This window comes from Augochlora pura, chromosome 4, assembly GCF_028453695.1.
Source record: "Augochlora pura isolate Apur16 chromosome 4, APUR_v2.2.1, whole genome shotgun sequence".
Taxonomy (NCBI): domain Eukaryota; kingdom Metazoa; phylum Arthropoda; class Insecta; order Hymenoptera; family Halictidae; genus Augochlora; species Augochlora pura.
The window spans coordinates 9,287,911-9,307,459 of NC_135775.1; the positions used below are offsets into that span (position 1 = coordinate 9,287,911).

Consider the following 19,549-nt stretch of genomic DNA (forward strand, 5'->3'; position numbering starts at 1 on the left):
TACATTTAATGCAAATGAAAAATATAAACACAAAATTTATTACGTGACCTAGCCTTAATTACGAACATAAATTTGATCACGAAACATTAATAATGTAACACAAAATATATCACGTAACGCAACATTAATAACGTAACATAACATTAATTACATAACACAACATTAATAACGTAACGCAACATTAATTAAGTAAGGCAAAATTAATCACATAATACAAAGTAACCCAAACACGTTAAATAATTTGAAAACGAAAGACGCGACAATTTGGCACGACTGATAGTATCGCGAACTTCAGCAATTAAAACCATACGAAGATCGTAATTTATTCCCCCTCCGTTCCGCTATCTCGGAATTTCGATCTATTACACAGCGACGCTACAAAGTCTACTAATTCTAATCCTCGCTACAGATTGAAACATCCGCTCGGTGCGCACAAGTCTGAGAAGCGAAAATAAATCTTCGGGGTGTTAGCTGCACAATGAATCCCTAACGAGCACCATAAAATTGCCAGATCGAAGCGTTGCGCGAAGACCGAGGCGGGTTCGAGACATCGGCGAGGCTAATTCCGTGCATCCCTCGGCTTGGACTTCCGCCAGGCCCTCGGCGCGGGCGGGGCGTTAAATTAAGAATGGTAATAATGTTGCCGCGTTAATAATTTACGGGGCCGAGCTTTTACATCCGCCGGTGGTTAACGGCGCTTTTAGTTGGCGGCGTCCCTTACGTGTGCTCGGCCGCGCTGGGGGAAAAAAAGCCCGGGGTTTTATGAAAATTGCCAGCGAAGTACGAATGCTTAAATATTAAAGCGTGCATTCAAGGAGCGGGCTCGGCCGTTCGTGCGGCTCCCGCGCCCCAACAGAGACCGTACGTTCGCGATCTATCGCCCCGGCCTGCAACTCTCCCGAGCATCGACTGGGTCGGATGTACTTTATCGGGGCAACCTGGGAAACTCGAAACGAACGCGGCAGCAATTTAAGTGGCTCTGCGTCGAGGAGGATCCGGCGAATCGGTGCTATCGCGGAGAACTTAATATCGCAAGGGCCGCGTAGCATTCCGGATCACGAATAATGCCACTCGAAGGCCGGTGTAACCATCCCCCGGACCGCGTGTACGCGGAGAACCCGATGAGCGACGACACGTTCTCTCGCGCAACCAAATTTCTTCCCTTCCTACGCGGTTTCCGGCCGTAAAGTCGTCCGTGACGAAAAATGCGGCCGCCCGTGAGAATTCTGCCCTCCCCACCGGTAATAACGCACGCGCGCGCGCGGAAAGCTTTTACGACGCTCATCATTTCGCGGGATAATATTCCGTTCCCTGGAATTGACTTTACCGGATGGCGCGACGTGTGATAGCACTTTGAGCTCGGTTAATTCGCGAGGCGGAACGCGGACGATGGCTTTGTACAATTTCTTGAGTTTTCCTTAAACTACCGCCATATTATTATATTTATTATTGCAACGGTAAGAAAATTTTTACTGTAATCATTATTAAATAGAAGAGGGAAATTTGTATTCGTTGTCCGCTTACATTTATTCGAGTTTAAATGACCCGTTTTGTTATTCTACAATTCGACGTTTTGAAGAATATTTTATGGGTCATGCATAAACCAATGCGATTATTGGACCAAGTATTATAATGTAAAAATGTACGTACGGTTAAATACATTCGATTTTTTCACTTTTATTTGATAATGTACTCCCATCGTTTTCAACGCTTTGCATATACGTTTACTGTTAAATATTAATGACGAAGGAACACAATTTCATTTCTACTTGAAGAAACGGAATTATGTTGATATTTAATATTTACGTCGCTAGTGTATATATATATACCTTTAATGCCGTGCTATTTTCTTTAGAAATTGCACGATTAGAATTTCTTCGATCGCACTAAATTCTTAGATAAAAAAGGAAATTTTATATTTATCGTGTGCTTATATCTACTTGAATGTTTAAATATTGGTAATGGGGGAATAAAATTTTATTCCCGGTTAAAAGAACGGATGAATATTCATACCTAATAGATTATTGCTAGAAATCTCCGTCACGAGTCTGGCTCGTTAAAGTACGGCAAGGGGTTAATTTTTCTGATTTGGAACAATTGATTTAAACACGCTTGACTAGTCGCAAAAGAAAAGAAAAGGCTCTATTTATCGGTGCAATAACTGTGATGTAACTATATTAGCTTAAAACTGTTGATAATTTAGTCATCTTCGTTCATTCTTCCCTGAAGTGTAAATGGGTTAAAAGGTTGTTGTTAGAAATAACCATCACTAGTCAGGCTCGTTAAGACACGACAATGGGTTAAGCTTTGTGCAGTAGAATTGATAAACGTTTCACGAAATGAAAAAAGTTTGATCCACAAGTTCCATTTCGATAAATTTGTAAAAGTCGGATGTACTCGAATTACTGTACAAGGAATAGTTCATTATTTAATTGGAAGCGTAACAGTAGACTTGGAATTGCCTCAAGCACCAGCGTATTGTAGTGAAACTAATCTTCGTGAATCAGGCTACTGTTTGGCATGCAAATCCAGAAACTCTGTTGTGTTCTATTATACCATACAATATACAATGTAGCAGTACGTAGACTGGCTGTTGATTCGGTGGCTGTCGTAATCTTTGAAATCGGACTTCCTAAAAGAAAGCACCGAATGTAGGGCATATTAAATGACGGATGGTCAACGCGATATAGCAACGTGTTATCTACTGGGAGCATACTAATTGAATTTTCAATGACAATACTACGTAAGCTGTTCTAAGCTATACTAAGCTATACTAAGTAAGCTATATAGTGCTATACTAAGAGAAATCGATATTTATGCCAATAGAAATTTACATCTATAATAAGACAAATGATCATCAGTATTAAAAGAAATCCATTTGTACAGAATAATCACAAATGAAACTATTAGACAGTGTTACTGAGAATGACTTGTTGACATAAGACACAAATAATTAATGCCACTAAATAATCTAGTAACAAGATCTCAACTATAAATTATAGATTTTAAAAAATTATAATTTCATCGCTGATAGATAATGTACTAACATAAGGAAAATTCTTTGCTTAAACATTTATCCGTATCGATAACTCCGCGTTCATTTAATTCGACTCTTTGGAAAGTAATCGAATAGGCGAGAAAGGAAGTTATAATTAGAACCATAATGTGTTTCAAAAGCGTAGTACACCGACCTCGCGGAATCGCGTGACGAGTCACGTACGTGGAAGTTCAAAGTCAATTAATGACATCGCCGATGAAATTACCACCAAGCGAAAACATCGTTTCCTGGCTGGCGGTACGCCTGAAAGAACTGAAATTGCTGTGGTCAGCGACGCGTGCGATCGAACGTGTTCATCGCGGTCTTGTTCGTGTTTCAATTCATTATCGTCTTAGTCGGGCGTGTTCTCCGGTTCTCGTAAACAATTCGGGCCATTATGCAAGTAGGTAATTTCGTTAAAGATGTATACCTGGTCTTGACACTAACAGAAAAGTCACCTTTCCGAATATCTATCTTATTTATTGGGTCTATAATTAAAATTCTATCTGTTCTTAGAAAGAAAAGAAAACAATAAATATTTATTGTATTATTATGATAATTTAATATAATCGTAAATTATGCGATTTATGAATATCATTTTTATGAAATATATGTCGCAAATAAAATAACATTAGCGGACGTAATTATACGGTAGACCTAATATTAAAACAATCTCTTCGTAATTTGGCGAACTTTGCAAATTATCTCTACGAAAATATTCACCATGTACACGACCTCGTAATCGATAAATATTTTTAAATTAAAACTAATGAAGCGCTTTTTAAAAGATTTTATTTTGAATATAAAAACAGTTCTTGAGAATATCCAAGAATTCTGTCCTTCGGTGTCTTGATTCAGTATAATTGGCGAAGGTTTCTTGATGGATATTTGATACGAGAATTTATATACTTTCTAGAAATAGTTAGTGGAACGAAGGGAAATTTGGTTGCGAGAGAACGAAGCTCGGTAGGTTAGAGAATGAAAAATCGAACCAAACGCGATCATTATTCGGAGCATTCGCGAAATTCCTTCGCGCAACGACGGAAAATCTTCCAGCCCGTAAGTTTCACGGTCTACCGGGGTTTACACAATCCCCCCGAGCGACGTTAATTGCGGAAGATTTTGCAAATGGAGCACGGGGAATTACCCCAGTAATGCGTTCGAAAATGTACCGCTCCTCCTTCGCGAATTTCACCCGGCATTAACGTCATTTATGCTGAAATTCTCCTAAGAACGTTGACTTAGCGCGCGCACATTACGGACGTACCAGAAGGAAACCAGCAAAAAAATTGCCGCCTTCGAAACATATTATCGCGTTCGCCTCTTTCAAGGCTGAACGCTTCTTATAAAACCAGTTTACACCTAACTGGAAAACGGAGCCATTACGTCGCGAAATATCGTGGCTATGAAACAAACGTTCCGACGAAAATTATGTTCTACGAGGAGAAATTTTCTTCCAGCCACCTACTGAATATTCTCGTTTCGCCGATAAATGGTTGGACGATACTACTACGGGCTTCTAATGGCCGAATATTGTTATACACTAAAAGCCTGCTAACATGCATTCTAATGATTCAGAATAGCTGGAAGAAGTGTAGAAATTAACATTCATTTGACCCTTTCAGCGTTGGCGAAAATGAAAAAGTATAAGACGAGAAATATCTACCTTTTGTATCATGATTACGACTTTATACTTTATATTATAACAATATTATGAGTCGCATAAAAATTTTGATATGCAACATTTTTCATAAATGTCGTAAATTAAACAACGCGACTTTCATCCTAAACTTCTAAAGAATAATCTTATGACTGATTGTTAAATAATATTATCCAAGATATTATCTTGTCGATTTATCAACTTGTAAGTGACCTAATTTTCAAAACAGTGTTCTAGGGCTAAACTTAACAGAATTAGGTAAAGTGTTAGCAATGAAACTGCTTCGGTAAAAGGCCCGATACCTCTCAATACTGATAAGCATTCGTAGAATGTTATTTTTATTCGCGGAGCGCCCGACAATCGAAACGCTGCAACACCACTCGCGTAACGAGATTAACCGGTTACGCATCCCGCGATTTGGCACATGCAGTTTGCCCGCGAATTTTACGACGATGTAAATCGTTCGGTAATGGGTGCGCGAGCCGTGAAACGCGCTTCGCCGGTCCGCCCGCATCCTCGAATCACCGCTGGATGCGAGATAAAATCAGTCGATGTGTTTTTTCCGGCGGAAAATCGCCTTTTCGAAATTATGCAAACGTCGTCAGTCATCGCGGAACGTGGACGATTTGCGACGGGGAATCCCTACTTTCCGCGCGGGATGCGCGCGAACGACTCGAGAATCCATCCGGTCGGCGAATTACCCCGCAATATGGCGTTCGGGTAGGGGGCCCTTGGTTCGTTGTAAAATCCTGTCGACGCAATGCAAATCGGATTTCGTCGTTCAGCCGGGCGACAGCTTTCGACGCTTTTCGAGCCGCGAAAGTGAATAAACGTCGCGGCGGATCCCCGCGAATTCAACGCTGGGAATCCGGCGATCATCGGCAAATGCGATTCATTAAAGTATAAACAGAAATTCTTCGGCGACGTCTACACCGCCGCGGCTGCTGAATTTTGCCTTTCAATTCGTGTAGAACGATAATCTTTCCTGAAGACGACGCGATGCGTCTTTAGAGAGGCGCAAGTAGAAACGGCGCGCATAGGCCAGCCAAGTTAGATATACCTGTTCTACTTAATTTCTTCATTCTCTTGACAAATATTTTATGAAGTATTAAGAATATAGAAGCCATATAAATAAAACAAAAATATACAAGCCATGAAATTTTGTACATAAAAATTTACAAAAATAAAATTTATACAGTATATATTCAGTTATGCATTTTTCTATTTTTGTAAAAGGTGAGAATATTTTCTCAAACCCATTTTAATATTTTAAAAAAATACATATTTGTACTTTTTTCTCGTTTCAAGTTTAGTGTACCTTTATTATTAAATATCTAATGCAGCGTGAGAAAATTAATGTATTAACCCTTAAATGGACCAGAAGTATTTCAAGTTTACTTTGCTATTACTTATACTTTGCTACCAAGCTATTTTTCATACGGAGAGAAATTATACACCAAAGGCTTTTATGACAAATATAGGAGAATAATATTTAGTTTTCAATAAAAATTCATTGATACATTTTCATCAAATTCATCGTGACTATTCCTCTAAAGCTTCCAGCCAGGTATTACGGTTTTATTGATTTTTGCCGCGTATATGGCGGCGTTGGACCGTTAAGGGTTAAATATGATACAGGAGTATCGAATATCTGAGTATGACATGCTGTTTCTACTTACTGAACATATTTCACTCAGTGATACTATACTGTTCATACATGTGTAGGAAATGTTTGTCCGCGGAAACAGAATTACTTTCCTCGGTAATAGAAATTTGAAATTATACTCATTTATATTATCAATTATAATTTTTTAAAATTATACTCGATATCTCGTGCCTCCTTAATGTTCCATTCAAACTGTTCAGAATAAAAGTCTCAAACTCATTGTCGATCTTCATTACTTCGAAAAATTGGTAGCCATAATCAGGAATCTTTTTTTAATCTCATTGTTTTGAAGCCAACTCCCTAGGGTTGTTCGCGAACCTATAAGTAATAATTTTTCTGCGAACTTGTAATTAAATACTTTCATACTGAGGTCATACATTATAGAATTTATGTATAATATATATAAGTAAAAGTAATAATAATGCATATAGTTAATCTATTTTAGTACTTATTTCTACGTTTATGTATAATTTGCAACAGCACAATGCCAGTTACGTTGAAAATTACAAGGGGGTCGAGTTAAGCTATAACTGATTTTAGCAATAATTCTAGAAAATCCACAATCTAGTAATGAATTAACGAGTCCATTAGCCCCGCATCACAGATATCCGAGAACAGAACAATTTCATGGATAATCCGCGGTTCAGCACGCAATTAAATTCAGCGGAGTGTATCCCGTCGTTCCGCAGAATTTTCCAGTAACAGTTTAATCGATCGATCACCGTAGGAAAACCCCGAAAACTGTTCCGAAGACGTGCGGGTACCTACGCCGCAGATTAATCCGACCACATTTTCGCCCCGACATTCGGCTTCAACGTTCTAGATAGCGGACTCAGCATGCAGGGGGGCGTGCGATCACGGGACCGCATACGGAATTGGCCCAATTAGTCGTGCCGCAGAGCCGAAGAAGGGACAATGAGGTCCGTTTAAGTTGAGAAAACCAATCGCCCGTCCCCGAGAGGAGGAACGTCGCGGCGCGGCGCGGCGGGGCGCGGGACGGCGCCGGGGGGTGGAAACGGGGTTCGACGACGAACGCGTCGATACGTGAGATATTTAATAACGAGCCGGCCGAATGGTCATCTCGAACATCCGATGGCGACGGTTGCCCGTTGAATACACGTAATCGGGTTATCAGAAGCATGGCCAAAGGAATTTCCAAAACGATGGACATCTGTGTTACGCGAATCGCCGGAATAATACTCGGAGAGGTCTACGTATTATACCGATCGGGCAGGAAACGCGTAACGCGGCTGCTCGCCCCGGGAATCCTTGTTACTCTAATGATGCGGTAATAAGATTATCCAGGGACGATTATGCATGCCACGGATCCGCGTGCTCAGGCGAAACGGAAACGGCGAGTCCTCCGGTGCGGGGCTCCGAAATCTTCGATGTCTGCGATATGAAAGTTGCATGACGCTGATGGGGAATTTATGGAGTCGCTGCCGGAACCTTCGCACACAAAGGCGACCGGTAATGCTCGAGATCCCCTTGCTCAGGCTCACCCTTCGCGAGACATCAAATTCCGAAACTGTTTGTCTTCGTATCTCTTTTATGGCGTTGTTTGTAACGGGGATCTTTGAGTTTGCTCCGCGTTTTCGGCTTTACTTACTTCCGCGTGAATTACGTTGATTATGCATTTATGCATTTATTACAAAATAGAGTAGCTGGAACACATACTTGCGATGATTTAAGAAGAATTTGATAATATCGTTACGTTATTCGCGAGTTATTAAAATAATTGAAAGAAACAATTTATTCCTATTTAATTTCTATTTATTACAATTGTTTTGCAAAAATTGTATTTTACATGGAGATCTACAGTATAATAATTAGTTCGCGAGTTTTACAAATTGTGACAGAGTATCAGGTGCATTTAATAATTTGTAAACATTCTGTAAACTCTTTAAAATTGTTATGAAAATAAATAAATGACTATGTAGTTTCTATATCTTGCAATAAATAAAGATAATTTTTGTTTTGTAACAAGATCCACAGTTTATACAACATTGCTACAATTTTCTGTCTTAACACACACGAAACGAGAATTCTCGTTTTAAAAAGAAAAATCTTATCCTCGAGAAACGAGGATTCTCGTTTTGCAAGAAGTGTTACATTGCTAAAATGATCCGATTTGTATGAAAATTTAAGGAAAAATATCCCGATGTGAATGTGTTAATACATATATGTTAAAATATCTTTGCATTGCTAAAATACCCCGATTTATATAAAAAGAGGGGGAAATAGCCCGATGCGAATGTGTTAAGTCTTAAAATCGTTCGGGGTTTCTTGTGTTTTGCATTTTATTCGCTGACGTGATAAGTATGTTAAATCGGCACTCTAGTTGTTTCTAGACCGATCTTACATCTATACCTTCAGTATATATTTTAAACTTCTTTTATGCCTACAATATATAAAATCTAAAAATTGACAAAATGTGAAATGTAAAATTTAAAAAAAGATAACCTTTATAAACTATAATACATGACTTAGAATATCGCACCCTATTTTTAATGATTCTGAAGAAGAAACTGAACTGCTCAGCATTTTGTAAGAAGTTCTCATTCAACAGCCGTTAAAAATCAAGTTTATTGTTTCATAGCTATTTAAATTCATCTTCCTACGATCTATCAAATAATATCGAAAATTTTCCATATATCTGAACTGATTAACTTATGCCTTACAATGTAATCCGAACATGTCAAAACGTTAAAATGTCAAACAAAATAAACCATAAAATTACAATAAATTAATTTAGTTCTAAATCGCGTTATAATAATAAATTTAGTCAGTAAACAATAGCCCTCCATGTTCTTCACAATGATGTAACTTACACCGCTATAATTCTAGCCAACTCATATGAATAATTAGTTCCAGTGCAAAACTAAATCTTCGCCGCTCTACCCCAACAGTATTATATGCACATAGATCGTGTTACATCTTATTTACACGAGAACGCGTTCGCGTAACGAAGAATTCGGACGTTGGACGGTCGAGACCGGACTGTAATTCCATTAGCGAAACGGAGAGATAGTGGTGCATGTGCCAGTGGAAGAATAAAAGGGGGGGTGAAAGTGGAAAGGGCGAGCGAGTCGAGCAACTGGTCGGACTCGCGACCCTGACCGACTGACTGAGAAGGGTGCAACCCTCTCGACGCCGCGCGGAGAGGCCTGAATCCGAAGTCAAACAACGAACGGGGCAATCTTCGGCGGACGAATTTGCAGTGCGATTAGCAGAAGGACGCGGGTTTCGAGCGTAAGCTCGGCTTAAAACACTGGCGGGTAACGCGGCGGATAGGGGTGCGGGGGGAGGGTGGGCGAGCCGAGCGGTAGCACGCGACAGATTGGAATCTGTTTGTCGACAGGATGAACCGTCGGCAGTTGTGCAGACTGACGTGATCTGTCTGTGCGATGAGTTGCGAGAACCACGGGCCGATGATGAACGTGTAAACGCCGCGGCAACAGCGGCGGCGAGACCCGTCACAACTTTTTGACTTATGGTACCCGGGGCCCCCCGGACTCGAGGGCTGTTGTCCCTGCTGATGAAAGGGGTAAACCGTCCCCGAGTAAACACTGGCCCCGCGCTATTATACTCGCGTCACGTATTTAGACGTATAAGGGGTGTGTTGACGCTGGAAGAATTTGGGGAAGAGATTGACGACAGGGGATGTTTGCTCGGAGGGTGGCCGACTGAATCAATTTCGTGATAAATTGCGCTGGACAGAGGAATCTCCCCTTTGACAATTGCAGTGTCAAGGATCTTAAGGGACCTGTAAAGGATGTTACGCGTGTCTCACGCCGGAACCGATAAACTTGTATTAATTATACAAATCTCTTATTCTATGTTTAACGTTTGATGTTTCTTGATGTTTGTAGTCTTGCTTGCCTATACTGAGAATCTTTGTGCTAAATAAAATTTGTCTGCATCAACTGCAGGACGATCTTATTACCCTTTTATTATCAATATTTAACACTTTGATCGTTACGTCAAGATAATTACTCACATTTGAAAATTAATTTCTACATCTGCATAATTTGATTAGGACCCGCAAAGTATAAAAGTAGTAAACTCAACTTTTAATCGGATTAAATAAATTTCTCATAATTCAATCTTGTAAACAATTTTCGAGGTAGCTGACGTAGCAGTAAAAGTGTTAAACTTCGAAGCCGTGTAATATAATAAATATAAATTATCTATCCGTGCCATCTGTAATACTATACACCATACTCGACACATTTAGGTTAACCACATCGAAATAAATTTTTAGGTAAAAAAATTTGTCCTTGGAAGAAACAACAAAAGCGAAGAAAATTGAAAACGTGATAACTATGTTACGACAAATATTAACTATTATTTAGTACTCCGTTTCATATCTTTTTAGTACCAGTTGTAAATTATGAAAAACACGCGCCAACCATTTAGAAATTAATGTCGACGATAAAGAAAGCGAAATAAATTGTTACGAAACAATTGAGCGACGGTAGGAGAAGTAATTCGAGAGGTGATAGGAACGAATATTTCCCGGCTATTTTCCGCGCTCGGGTTTGATGCGAACTGTAAACGTTGTAAGTGTCGCAGGGATTCTACATAAAGAGTAGCAATTTCTCGGTCTAATTGAAGCGCCGCTGGCAACTGCACGTGCGGCGCAGTTGATTTCACACGGGCTGCACCGCGAGAAAAATGCGGATCCGTACATGTTCAGCGACGCCTGCAGCTCCCTGGTGTCTCTGTTTCGAATGTAGAAGTCACGTGTGCCGTTTAAACACGGTCGCTGGCCAGAGAACATTGTTCGAGGAGCTTCGAAACAGGACCGTCGAACTGTAAGCGGGTTATATCGGGAAACGCATGTATTCATATGCATGCGCTTATTCATACCTGTATATAACCGTACTAAACATTTTCATTTCAAACATCCGAACGTCTCCGTTTTAAACGTCGCCCGAGGGATGTTTAAATAGCGACGAGAATCATTTTCACGTCGGATCTCGATGAAACCTGTGCTCCTAAAATTATGGTTCAGGAATTATTGATTCGACATATTTTATCCAGATTGCTGGGATATGTGTTCCACATTTTGTATGATTTAATTTTACTGAACGAAGCTCGTAAATTTAGAATCTAATGCTTTGGTCACTTGCGCCTGACATGTGATTGACTCGTACCACTGAAAATATCTTTTGCGAATCGTCGAGCTTGCTATTGACTTGAACTACTAAATATTATTCGACAATTGTGCAGTTTAATGATCATGGTTGTTTTTTGCCGGATTCTTTTTTTAAACGCTTTAATTCATCGTTGAAAAGAAATATTAAAATTATTAAATGTAAGGAGATATTAAATTATTAAATTTAAATTTTAAAATATATCCGGTGAAATATAAATACATTAAGGACGTGCAGCTAGACTAAGTAATCGAGTGGCGTTTTTGAAGGCACATGTGCGTCTCAACTGTTTGTGTATTTGGCGAGGAGGGAAGTCAAAACGGGGTCACTCGCGATCGAATCTGCGGCGCAACGCCATCAAGAGTTGGAAAATATAAGGTATATTGCATTTCATCGAAGTATCTTTCTATTTTGTTGACGTAACCGAAAAACCAAGTCACACAATTATAAATAACTTCAATAAATACCATTAAGATAAAACACTATAAAATATTAAAACCTGTAACTCCATTGTTGTTTTTATGTGATAACTGTCGACTGTGAGTAAGAGGAGGAATATATATTTTTCGATAAGTAATACAAAATGAATATTTTTTACAGCAGTTATAGTTTAATTTTTATCTTTTTAATAATTGTAGAAAATTATTAATAATTGTAGAAAATTGTTAGATCGTTCTAGCAGCAAGGAAAAATTCTGTCAACTTTTTTCAAATGAAATAAATACAAGAATTTGAATATTAAATCTCTTATTCAACGTACCGATTTTCAGCAACAATAAAAACGTACTGTAAGGCTTGAACCCTTTGCACTCGAATGGTACCTCTGAGGCACCACTAAAATTGTTTTATCGCCTTCCAAAATAATTTTTATGCTAACAAAGTTCAGATTTAAAAAATTGTTAAAAGTGCAACTGTTGGTAGGAGTCACGAGAATCGATTTTATATGCATAAAATGCACTGTGTCACGTAAAACGTAAATACTATAAACCACGAAAATTATTTTGGATTTAAAGTTAAACTTGCTTCGAGTGCAAAGGGTTAATAATCGTATCACCCCTTCCCAAATTGTCCATTTTTGTTTACAAGCTGAAGACAAGGAGAATTAACTGCACTGAAATCTCTGTCACCACGTACAATTATCTTCTACTGCCCCAGGTTAATCCTGAGATCAAAATCTTTCTAATTGCTTTACTACCACTAATTCTCATAGTGGAAAGGGACATTTTCTTATCGTATTCGCAGTCACTCGCTAGACTCGAAACCGGTCTTCAACCTAATCCCACGGAGTCCCTACCTGTTACGAACGCAAAGCACGCATGTTTGTTTGAAAAGAGACCAACATCGAGAAACTGCCGCCCCATTCCCTTAGCTTTATCACTGGAGTACACAAGAAAAATGTAATTCACAGCCGAGGAACGTTCCCAGCTGGCAATTTCACGCGCCGCCATTTTTTGTCCTCGGGTGTGGACCATTAAATCTTCCACAGAAACAACCGTTCTTCCCGTTCCCATCGTCTCGTTCGAATCCGTTCGAGGACGTGCTTCGCGCGACGAATCGAAGCGTTCTCTCTGCAACAGCGTTTTTTTATGTAGCCCGATGATCGCGTTTCGTGCAACGCCATTTGTCTCGGTGCACAAAAGACGTCGTTCGATTCTGTTCATATTAAATGAGACCAGGAGGATGCGTCATTTTCTTAATATTAATTTTGTTTCAGTTGCTTTGATCATATTTTGATAATTCCAGTGTTATATGATCTTCTGTATCGAATAGCGCTAATATTTTTTTTTAGCTAAGAATACGTTGATAGGTATGGACATAAACTTAACATAAGATTTTAGTTACTTTGGAATCAGTAACGCCTCCGGTTATAAAATATTCGCCATTCATGAACTTCGAATAATCCTTAAACTTATTTTCATTTTATTGTTAAAAGGAACCTTATAATGTAACAACTTCTCCCGAAATTGTTATTTAAAACAAAATTGTCGAGTTTCGTTCACGGGCAGCTTAGTGTTTAAAAAGTCGATGAATAAGCTCCATTTTTGATGGTACAACATGGATTCCCTTCAAGGTCATCCTTTTTATGGCAGCACGCATCCAACGACTTCGAAAATTACTTGTTTATGAAACGACGTCACATGAATATCTTCCCTTTAATATCCTCCCTTGAGTGGTCTATTCCGTTCAGGTCTGTCAATAGTCATGAATTCTACACGCTGAGAGTCCTAGTGTTGTTCTTTGTTCGCGGACGAACGAATACACGAATTCGGTGTATTTTCAGGCAGCATGCGCGGGGCCCTGTAACGCAAACTAATTGAATCGGTATCCGCGGCAATTTCGGTGAAACTAGCGCCAGCCAGCAAGACTTTATTCGCGCCACCCTGTATACGCGAAGGAACAAGCTGAATACCAACTAGGCGAAGCCAATCGTCCGGCTTCTGACCTGTTCCGAGATAAAAGCTCGCGAGGAACGGGTTGCGCGCGGCTTAACACGGACCCGGTGGCGCCGAGCGCCCCGTGTCAAAGGCGGAAACTTACCTTTGAGCGGAAACGTAAACCGCGCGTGCAACTGCGTCCGCATGAATATGTAACAACCGGCGGGGAAGTCTCGCTCGGGACGACCGATGATTTCGGGCCAATTAAAGTAGCGGCCGCTGATCGATTCGCGGGATCTTAATTAACCGTCATCGGGACCCGCTCGAGCTTCACAACGATAACCCGAGCGACGAGCGATAACGCTCTGTTCGCGATGGTCAGAACATGTAGGCGCAAGTTATTTGTCGAATAAAAGACTAAACTTCGAGAGAATGCTCTTTTCAGAATATTAAAAATATTTCTTTGCAGCATTAGGTTGTAGATGTTAAGTATTTGTTTTGTATTAGCGGAGCATGATGATATCTGTCTTTAAGAGACTTTGAGCAATTGTGGCAAGAACTGGTATGTTGATTTATTTATACGTCTGGCTAGAATTTTCCTAAAGGTTTTGTAAATGTCTACAAAGACGCTATTATTAATGTTTAACACTACGTAATGAAATCTTGTAAAGAAGTTGAAAATTTAATGGACAGAAAATTTGTCTAATTCTTATTTATGGTCTTGTAGAACCTACTCAATGATTTTTATTTGAGAAAGTGATTTTTGTAGAAATATCTCTTATGAAGAAATGCATTCGACTCATTATATTTTCTTTGCTCTAGCAATATTTTTTAATTCTATCATTTTCTTCGATTTAGTCGTTCGATAATCATTTTCTTAGTATTTCTTCTTCAATGAATTTCAACTACACTAACATAGAATAAAAGACACTAGATTCAACAAAATACAGTATATATTACTATGTATACGTCATGTTATTGCTATAATAAAAACGATGACTTAACTTTCTTATTTCTAATTTTTTATACATAAAACTTCTTAATCAGAAATATTTGTCGAAACTAATATCATATTTGGACTCATATTAATCAGAAGATTATTAGCAAATATTTTAAAAAATTCAGCTTTAAATCTATCTTTAGAAAATACGTAATTTATACCTTTCTTTAATTAATGAAAGTTCTAGTCAAACTTCTCATAGTGTTAAATAATTAATTATTCCCATAATCAATTTATAATTCTAATATTACATAATTCGTTTCGGTGTAAAAAACACTATAGAAATATATTTCATCAAAATTTTATTCGGAAAATTACTAGTACGTATTTGATTCTCACTTGAATGTTCGCTTCGCCTTAAAATTGAGAAACATGATACGATAATGCGAAGTGGTCAGTAATTAACGTATACACGCCTCACGTAAATATACTTCGTTAATCTAAGGTAATCTCGATAATAGTTCACCTGACAGGCTTCATAGTTTCGGTGCTAATTTCACTAACACTCTAAACTAGGAGCAATATTCTGTTAAGATGTTCGCCTAAAATCCGCGTTAAGTCTTCCCCGTATAGAACATATCCTGTTCTCACATCCGAAATTTGGGTACACGTAACACGATTCAGCTATATTCGCATACATCATCTTCCTATTTATCCTTATATTTTATGGAGTACCAGCATCATTCAGTAGAACACTGTAAATACGTCGTGAATCTGTACAAGTTCCGCTCGCAATTCAGAAATTGAAGCAGAAATAAATTCCGTTCCTGAACAATTTTAACGTCGCAACGTTTACAGTATTGACTTTAATTGTATTTCATATTCCATCTCATTTCACGCGTTCACGTTCGACACCAGACACAATGCATAAACATCCGCGATCTGAATATCAAATTTTCCGTGTACACATCCAGCGTCACGCCGCACAGGTGTACAAAGAATTATACACGGATGAGATATGCGATGAGAATCTGTGTTTCTTGGAGCGTAAGACGAAGAGTCGATTCTATTCGAAGGACTATGATGCAGCTGAACAATTTTTGTGACAAGGATCTTCGCTTTCCATAAAAAAATGGTAATGATGCACGTGATTCGGCTAACGTATACTGCTACCAAAAATTTGTCCTAAAGCAAGACGGTAAGAACGTATGTATTGAGATCAGAGTATCGACAAAATTATTATCGTTATTAGCATTTCCTGGCGATCATTACAGAGTAACAAGATTCAGGATGAATCTGACGATTGACCTATCGCAGGCTTGACCGCGGAAGTCGCGTTGACTTGTCGCGAGAGTTAACGCGGTATTGTTAGAAATTTAGTTGCCAATTTGCCTCGTGGACCGAGCAGTGGCCCGATCGTGTGTCAAAGCTTCGCGAGCAGAAGTTTGTTGCGCGGAGGAGCGCGTGGCCGAACGAGTGTCAAAGTTCGGGGATGCGTTTCGGGATCGCGGCAATCGCAGCCCCACCTCCGACCGAGCGGGGAAACTACTCCTATCGAGGCGGGTTCTCTCTTTTCGCGGAGTAATCTCGGGCGACAGCCGGGCAAACGAGATGCCGCGCGAAGAACGAACAGATTATCGAGGGCAGTCGGCGGAATATCAACTATGAAGCAACAATCGAGACGTCGTCGACGCCGGGGAACGCAGTCGACGGAAACGGACTATCGAGCGACGGACTTCGAAAGCGACGAGATCGCTGCCAGATAGCGGCGATACTTTTCGCCGGCTCGCCTCTTCCGACGACCCCGAGCTCATCCGCACCCGGAAAAGCTACCCCGGGAGATAGATGCTTCTGGACTAATGATTGAGAAAGTTCCGCGACGACGTGATTCGCTATGGGAACGGCTGCGCGGAGTTTTCGATGGCTGGACTGCAATGCTTGCGTGAATTCGATCTCAAAACCTGCGTCGTATTAAATTTAATTCGGTCACGAAGTTGGACTAGTGCTTTAACAGTTTTAGATAGACAGGAGGCTGGTGAACTCTAAACCTATCGTGCCAGTTTTATGGAAGAACCTTACGAAGACTACGTCGTAAGAAACAATTCTTTAAGCAATAAAAATGGTGAAACGACTAAATATATTTTGAAAGTCGTCATTCTCATAGAGCAATACAAATTAATCTCTTCAGAGCTTAGGTAGGTTTAGCATCAGTCCTTTTGCAATAGGTTTACGAAAGATGTTTTTAAAAGTCACTTTTTTCGGCTGGTTGACATAACCTAATGTTTTATTTTAGGAGTCATTAATTACTATATCTAGACTTCAAAATAATTTACTGTACTAGCATTTATCTGTTATACGATTATGTAATTTCATAAAGCCAAAATGTTTATGATTGAAAGGAGAAGTGAAGGAGCAGTCGATTATCTTCAACGTCGTCTCAGTTTTTAGTAACGTGCTATAAAAACATGTCAAAGCGTTTTATAGTTAACTAGAGAGTGATCGATCCCAAAGGAGGTCAACATCACCTCAGTATAAGAAACCTAAATTCCTCTTCAATAGAAAACGATTTTGCTATACATGCATTCATAGGCAAGGGAACCTACAATGGAATCGCAATTAATAAAATATCTGTTTATAGGAAGAATAGAGAACAGAACACTGATTTCGTTCTCGTAATCGCATCAGTGCACAGTGTACGCAAACCTAAATTCTTGTTCAATAGAAGAAAAATGTATATATTATATAATAGTTATTTGGAGATGCAGCGAATCTAAGAAATTGTCATATAGCGCTTAAATTGATTTTTACGCTTATAATTCCACATATGTCTTAATATCAGCTAGGTATTGTTATGTATATCTAAAATAGGCGATAGACATACATGGGAATTTGTTAAATCACAATTAAAGTAACCTAACCAGCAATTAATACTAGAACTGCCGAGCAATCAAAGCGTCTCGTCACTAATTTCATTGCCACAAATTACAAAAAATCTATGGTCATGCAAATAAACGGGAATCGAAATTATCTTTTTAGATTTGAAAATGAATTTTTGCATCAATATACTCCGTATATCAAATTTGTTTAGGCTCTGCCAAATGCAAGAAGATAAAGAATTCAGTCAATTTCAATTACATTAACTCCTCATCCTATTAAATATCTGCAATTTATTATATGTCTTCATTTACATGTTTATTTATTATTATCTGAGAGAACGTTCTAAATTGATAAATAAAATAAATGACCGTGTTGGTAAATAAGACAATGAAAAATGCACCGAAATAGAAACATTAAACACAATTCAAAGCACTAAGAAGTCGAGTGTCTTTCATTTCGTACGCGGCAGTTCTAGCTTCGGCAAAGAACCCAAACAATCCCCAGTAGATCAGGTCAACGTCCGAGTGAACCCGGCCAAACGAGGACCAGCCGAAAATAAAAAAAAGAATCGTACTCACTGTCTTTCACGCAGAATGCGCTGATAATCCAGAGTGGGAAGAGTGGCACGATGAACACGTTCCAGTGCCTAGCGTTCGCGTTGCACCGTAGACTCCTCCCGACGTGCAGCCTAAGGTAAATCATGATCGTTCCACGTGAACCCTCCGCGGCTCGATCATAGCAACCGATCACCAAGCATCATCATCGTGATCCCGCCGGATCTCGCTGTCGACCAGCGACCTGTACACCGTGTTTCTCGTTCACGGGCACCTGGTTCCGGTAACCTCGTCCCGCGTGTCCGTACCACACGTCTCGCGCATCATCGCTTCGCGACTCGTCGCAAGCTTCGATGACCGAACAACTTCTCGCAGGATCCTGGCGATCGAGCTGACGGAGCAGAGATCCACGTTCGAATGGTAGCCGGCGACTCGACGATCGATCACCACGGGATCGGAACCGACGACGATCCGGGACGTAGTCGGATACCACGGTACACGCACTATCAATCACTGCGGAATCATTCGATGACTCGCACGGATCCCGATCACTTCAACAGCAACAACGAGGACGCGAGCAACAGCATCTCTCCTCGCCCGGATCGCACGCGACCGCACGCTTTTCCCGTTTCATCCTGCGAACCCGAACAACCGAACTCCGCCGATCATCTCGATATCTAGCATTTACAAGAATTCTGCGGCCTGCTGTATTCAAGATAACCGTGGACACCGATCCCACAGGATGCGGCACACTTTCGCTGATACCATTCCTTCTCGCTCGACCCTCACCGCTTGCCGAACTTTCGAAACTTTCCCACTGGAACAATCGTTTCGTTCCTGGTTCCGCGCACGACGGTGTTCCTTGGATCGGTCTTGGTTATCCAGTGGACGCCGATTTTCACCGAACAGAAACCGCGGAAGGCCGACGTATCGCGCGCGCCGCTCGCACTCGAGCGAGATTTCGCTCACCCCCGTACACTGTAGCACCGAGCCGTGCGGTGCACACACGCTGAGCTATCGCGGACGACGTTAGTGTCGCCACTGTCGAGTCCGCTGCCACCACCACCACCACCACGTTTGCCACCACCAGATCTGTAACCCCCACCGGTCCACCGTTTGCATCCCCCACCGAGAGGCGCGCGGCGACGGACACCGGTGTGTGACACCGCCGCGACGCAGCCGATACGCGCCGGCCCCTGCAGCCGGCAGGAAGCCCGACGCCGACGTCGACGGCCACGTCGTGGATCGTCGTTGCCGTTGCCGTCGTCATCGTCGTCGTCGT

The 19,549-nt window shown here is 40.4% G+C and overlaps 1 protein-coding gene across 1 annotated transcript in view; it reads right to left on the reverse strand.

Annotated features, from left to right (window-relative positions):
- The window catches only part of LOC144468917 (neural cell adhesion molecule 2), a 451,988-nt gene extending 432,895 nt beyond the window's left edge, over window positions 1-19,093 (reverse strand). Inside the window, exon 1 of the mRNA XM_078178726.1 lies at window positions 18,292-19,093. Within this exon, the coding sequence (XP_078034852.1) occupies window positions 18,292-18,415 (124 nt within the window). The 5' untranslated portion in view covers window positions 18,416-19,093. The remainder of the gene's footprint in view (window positions 1-18,291) is intronic.
- Between the last annotated feature and the right edge of the window lie 456 nt (window positions 19,094-19,549).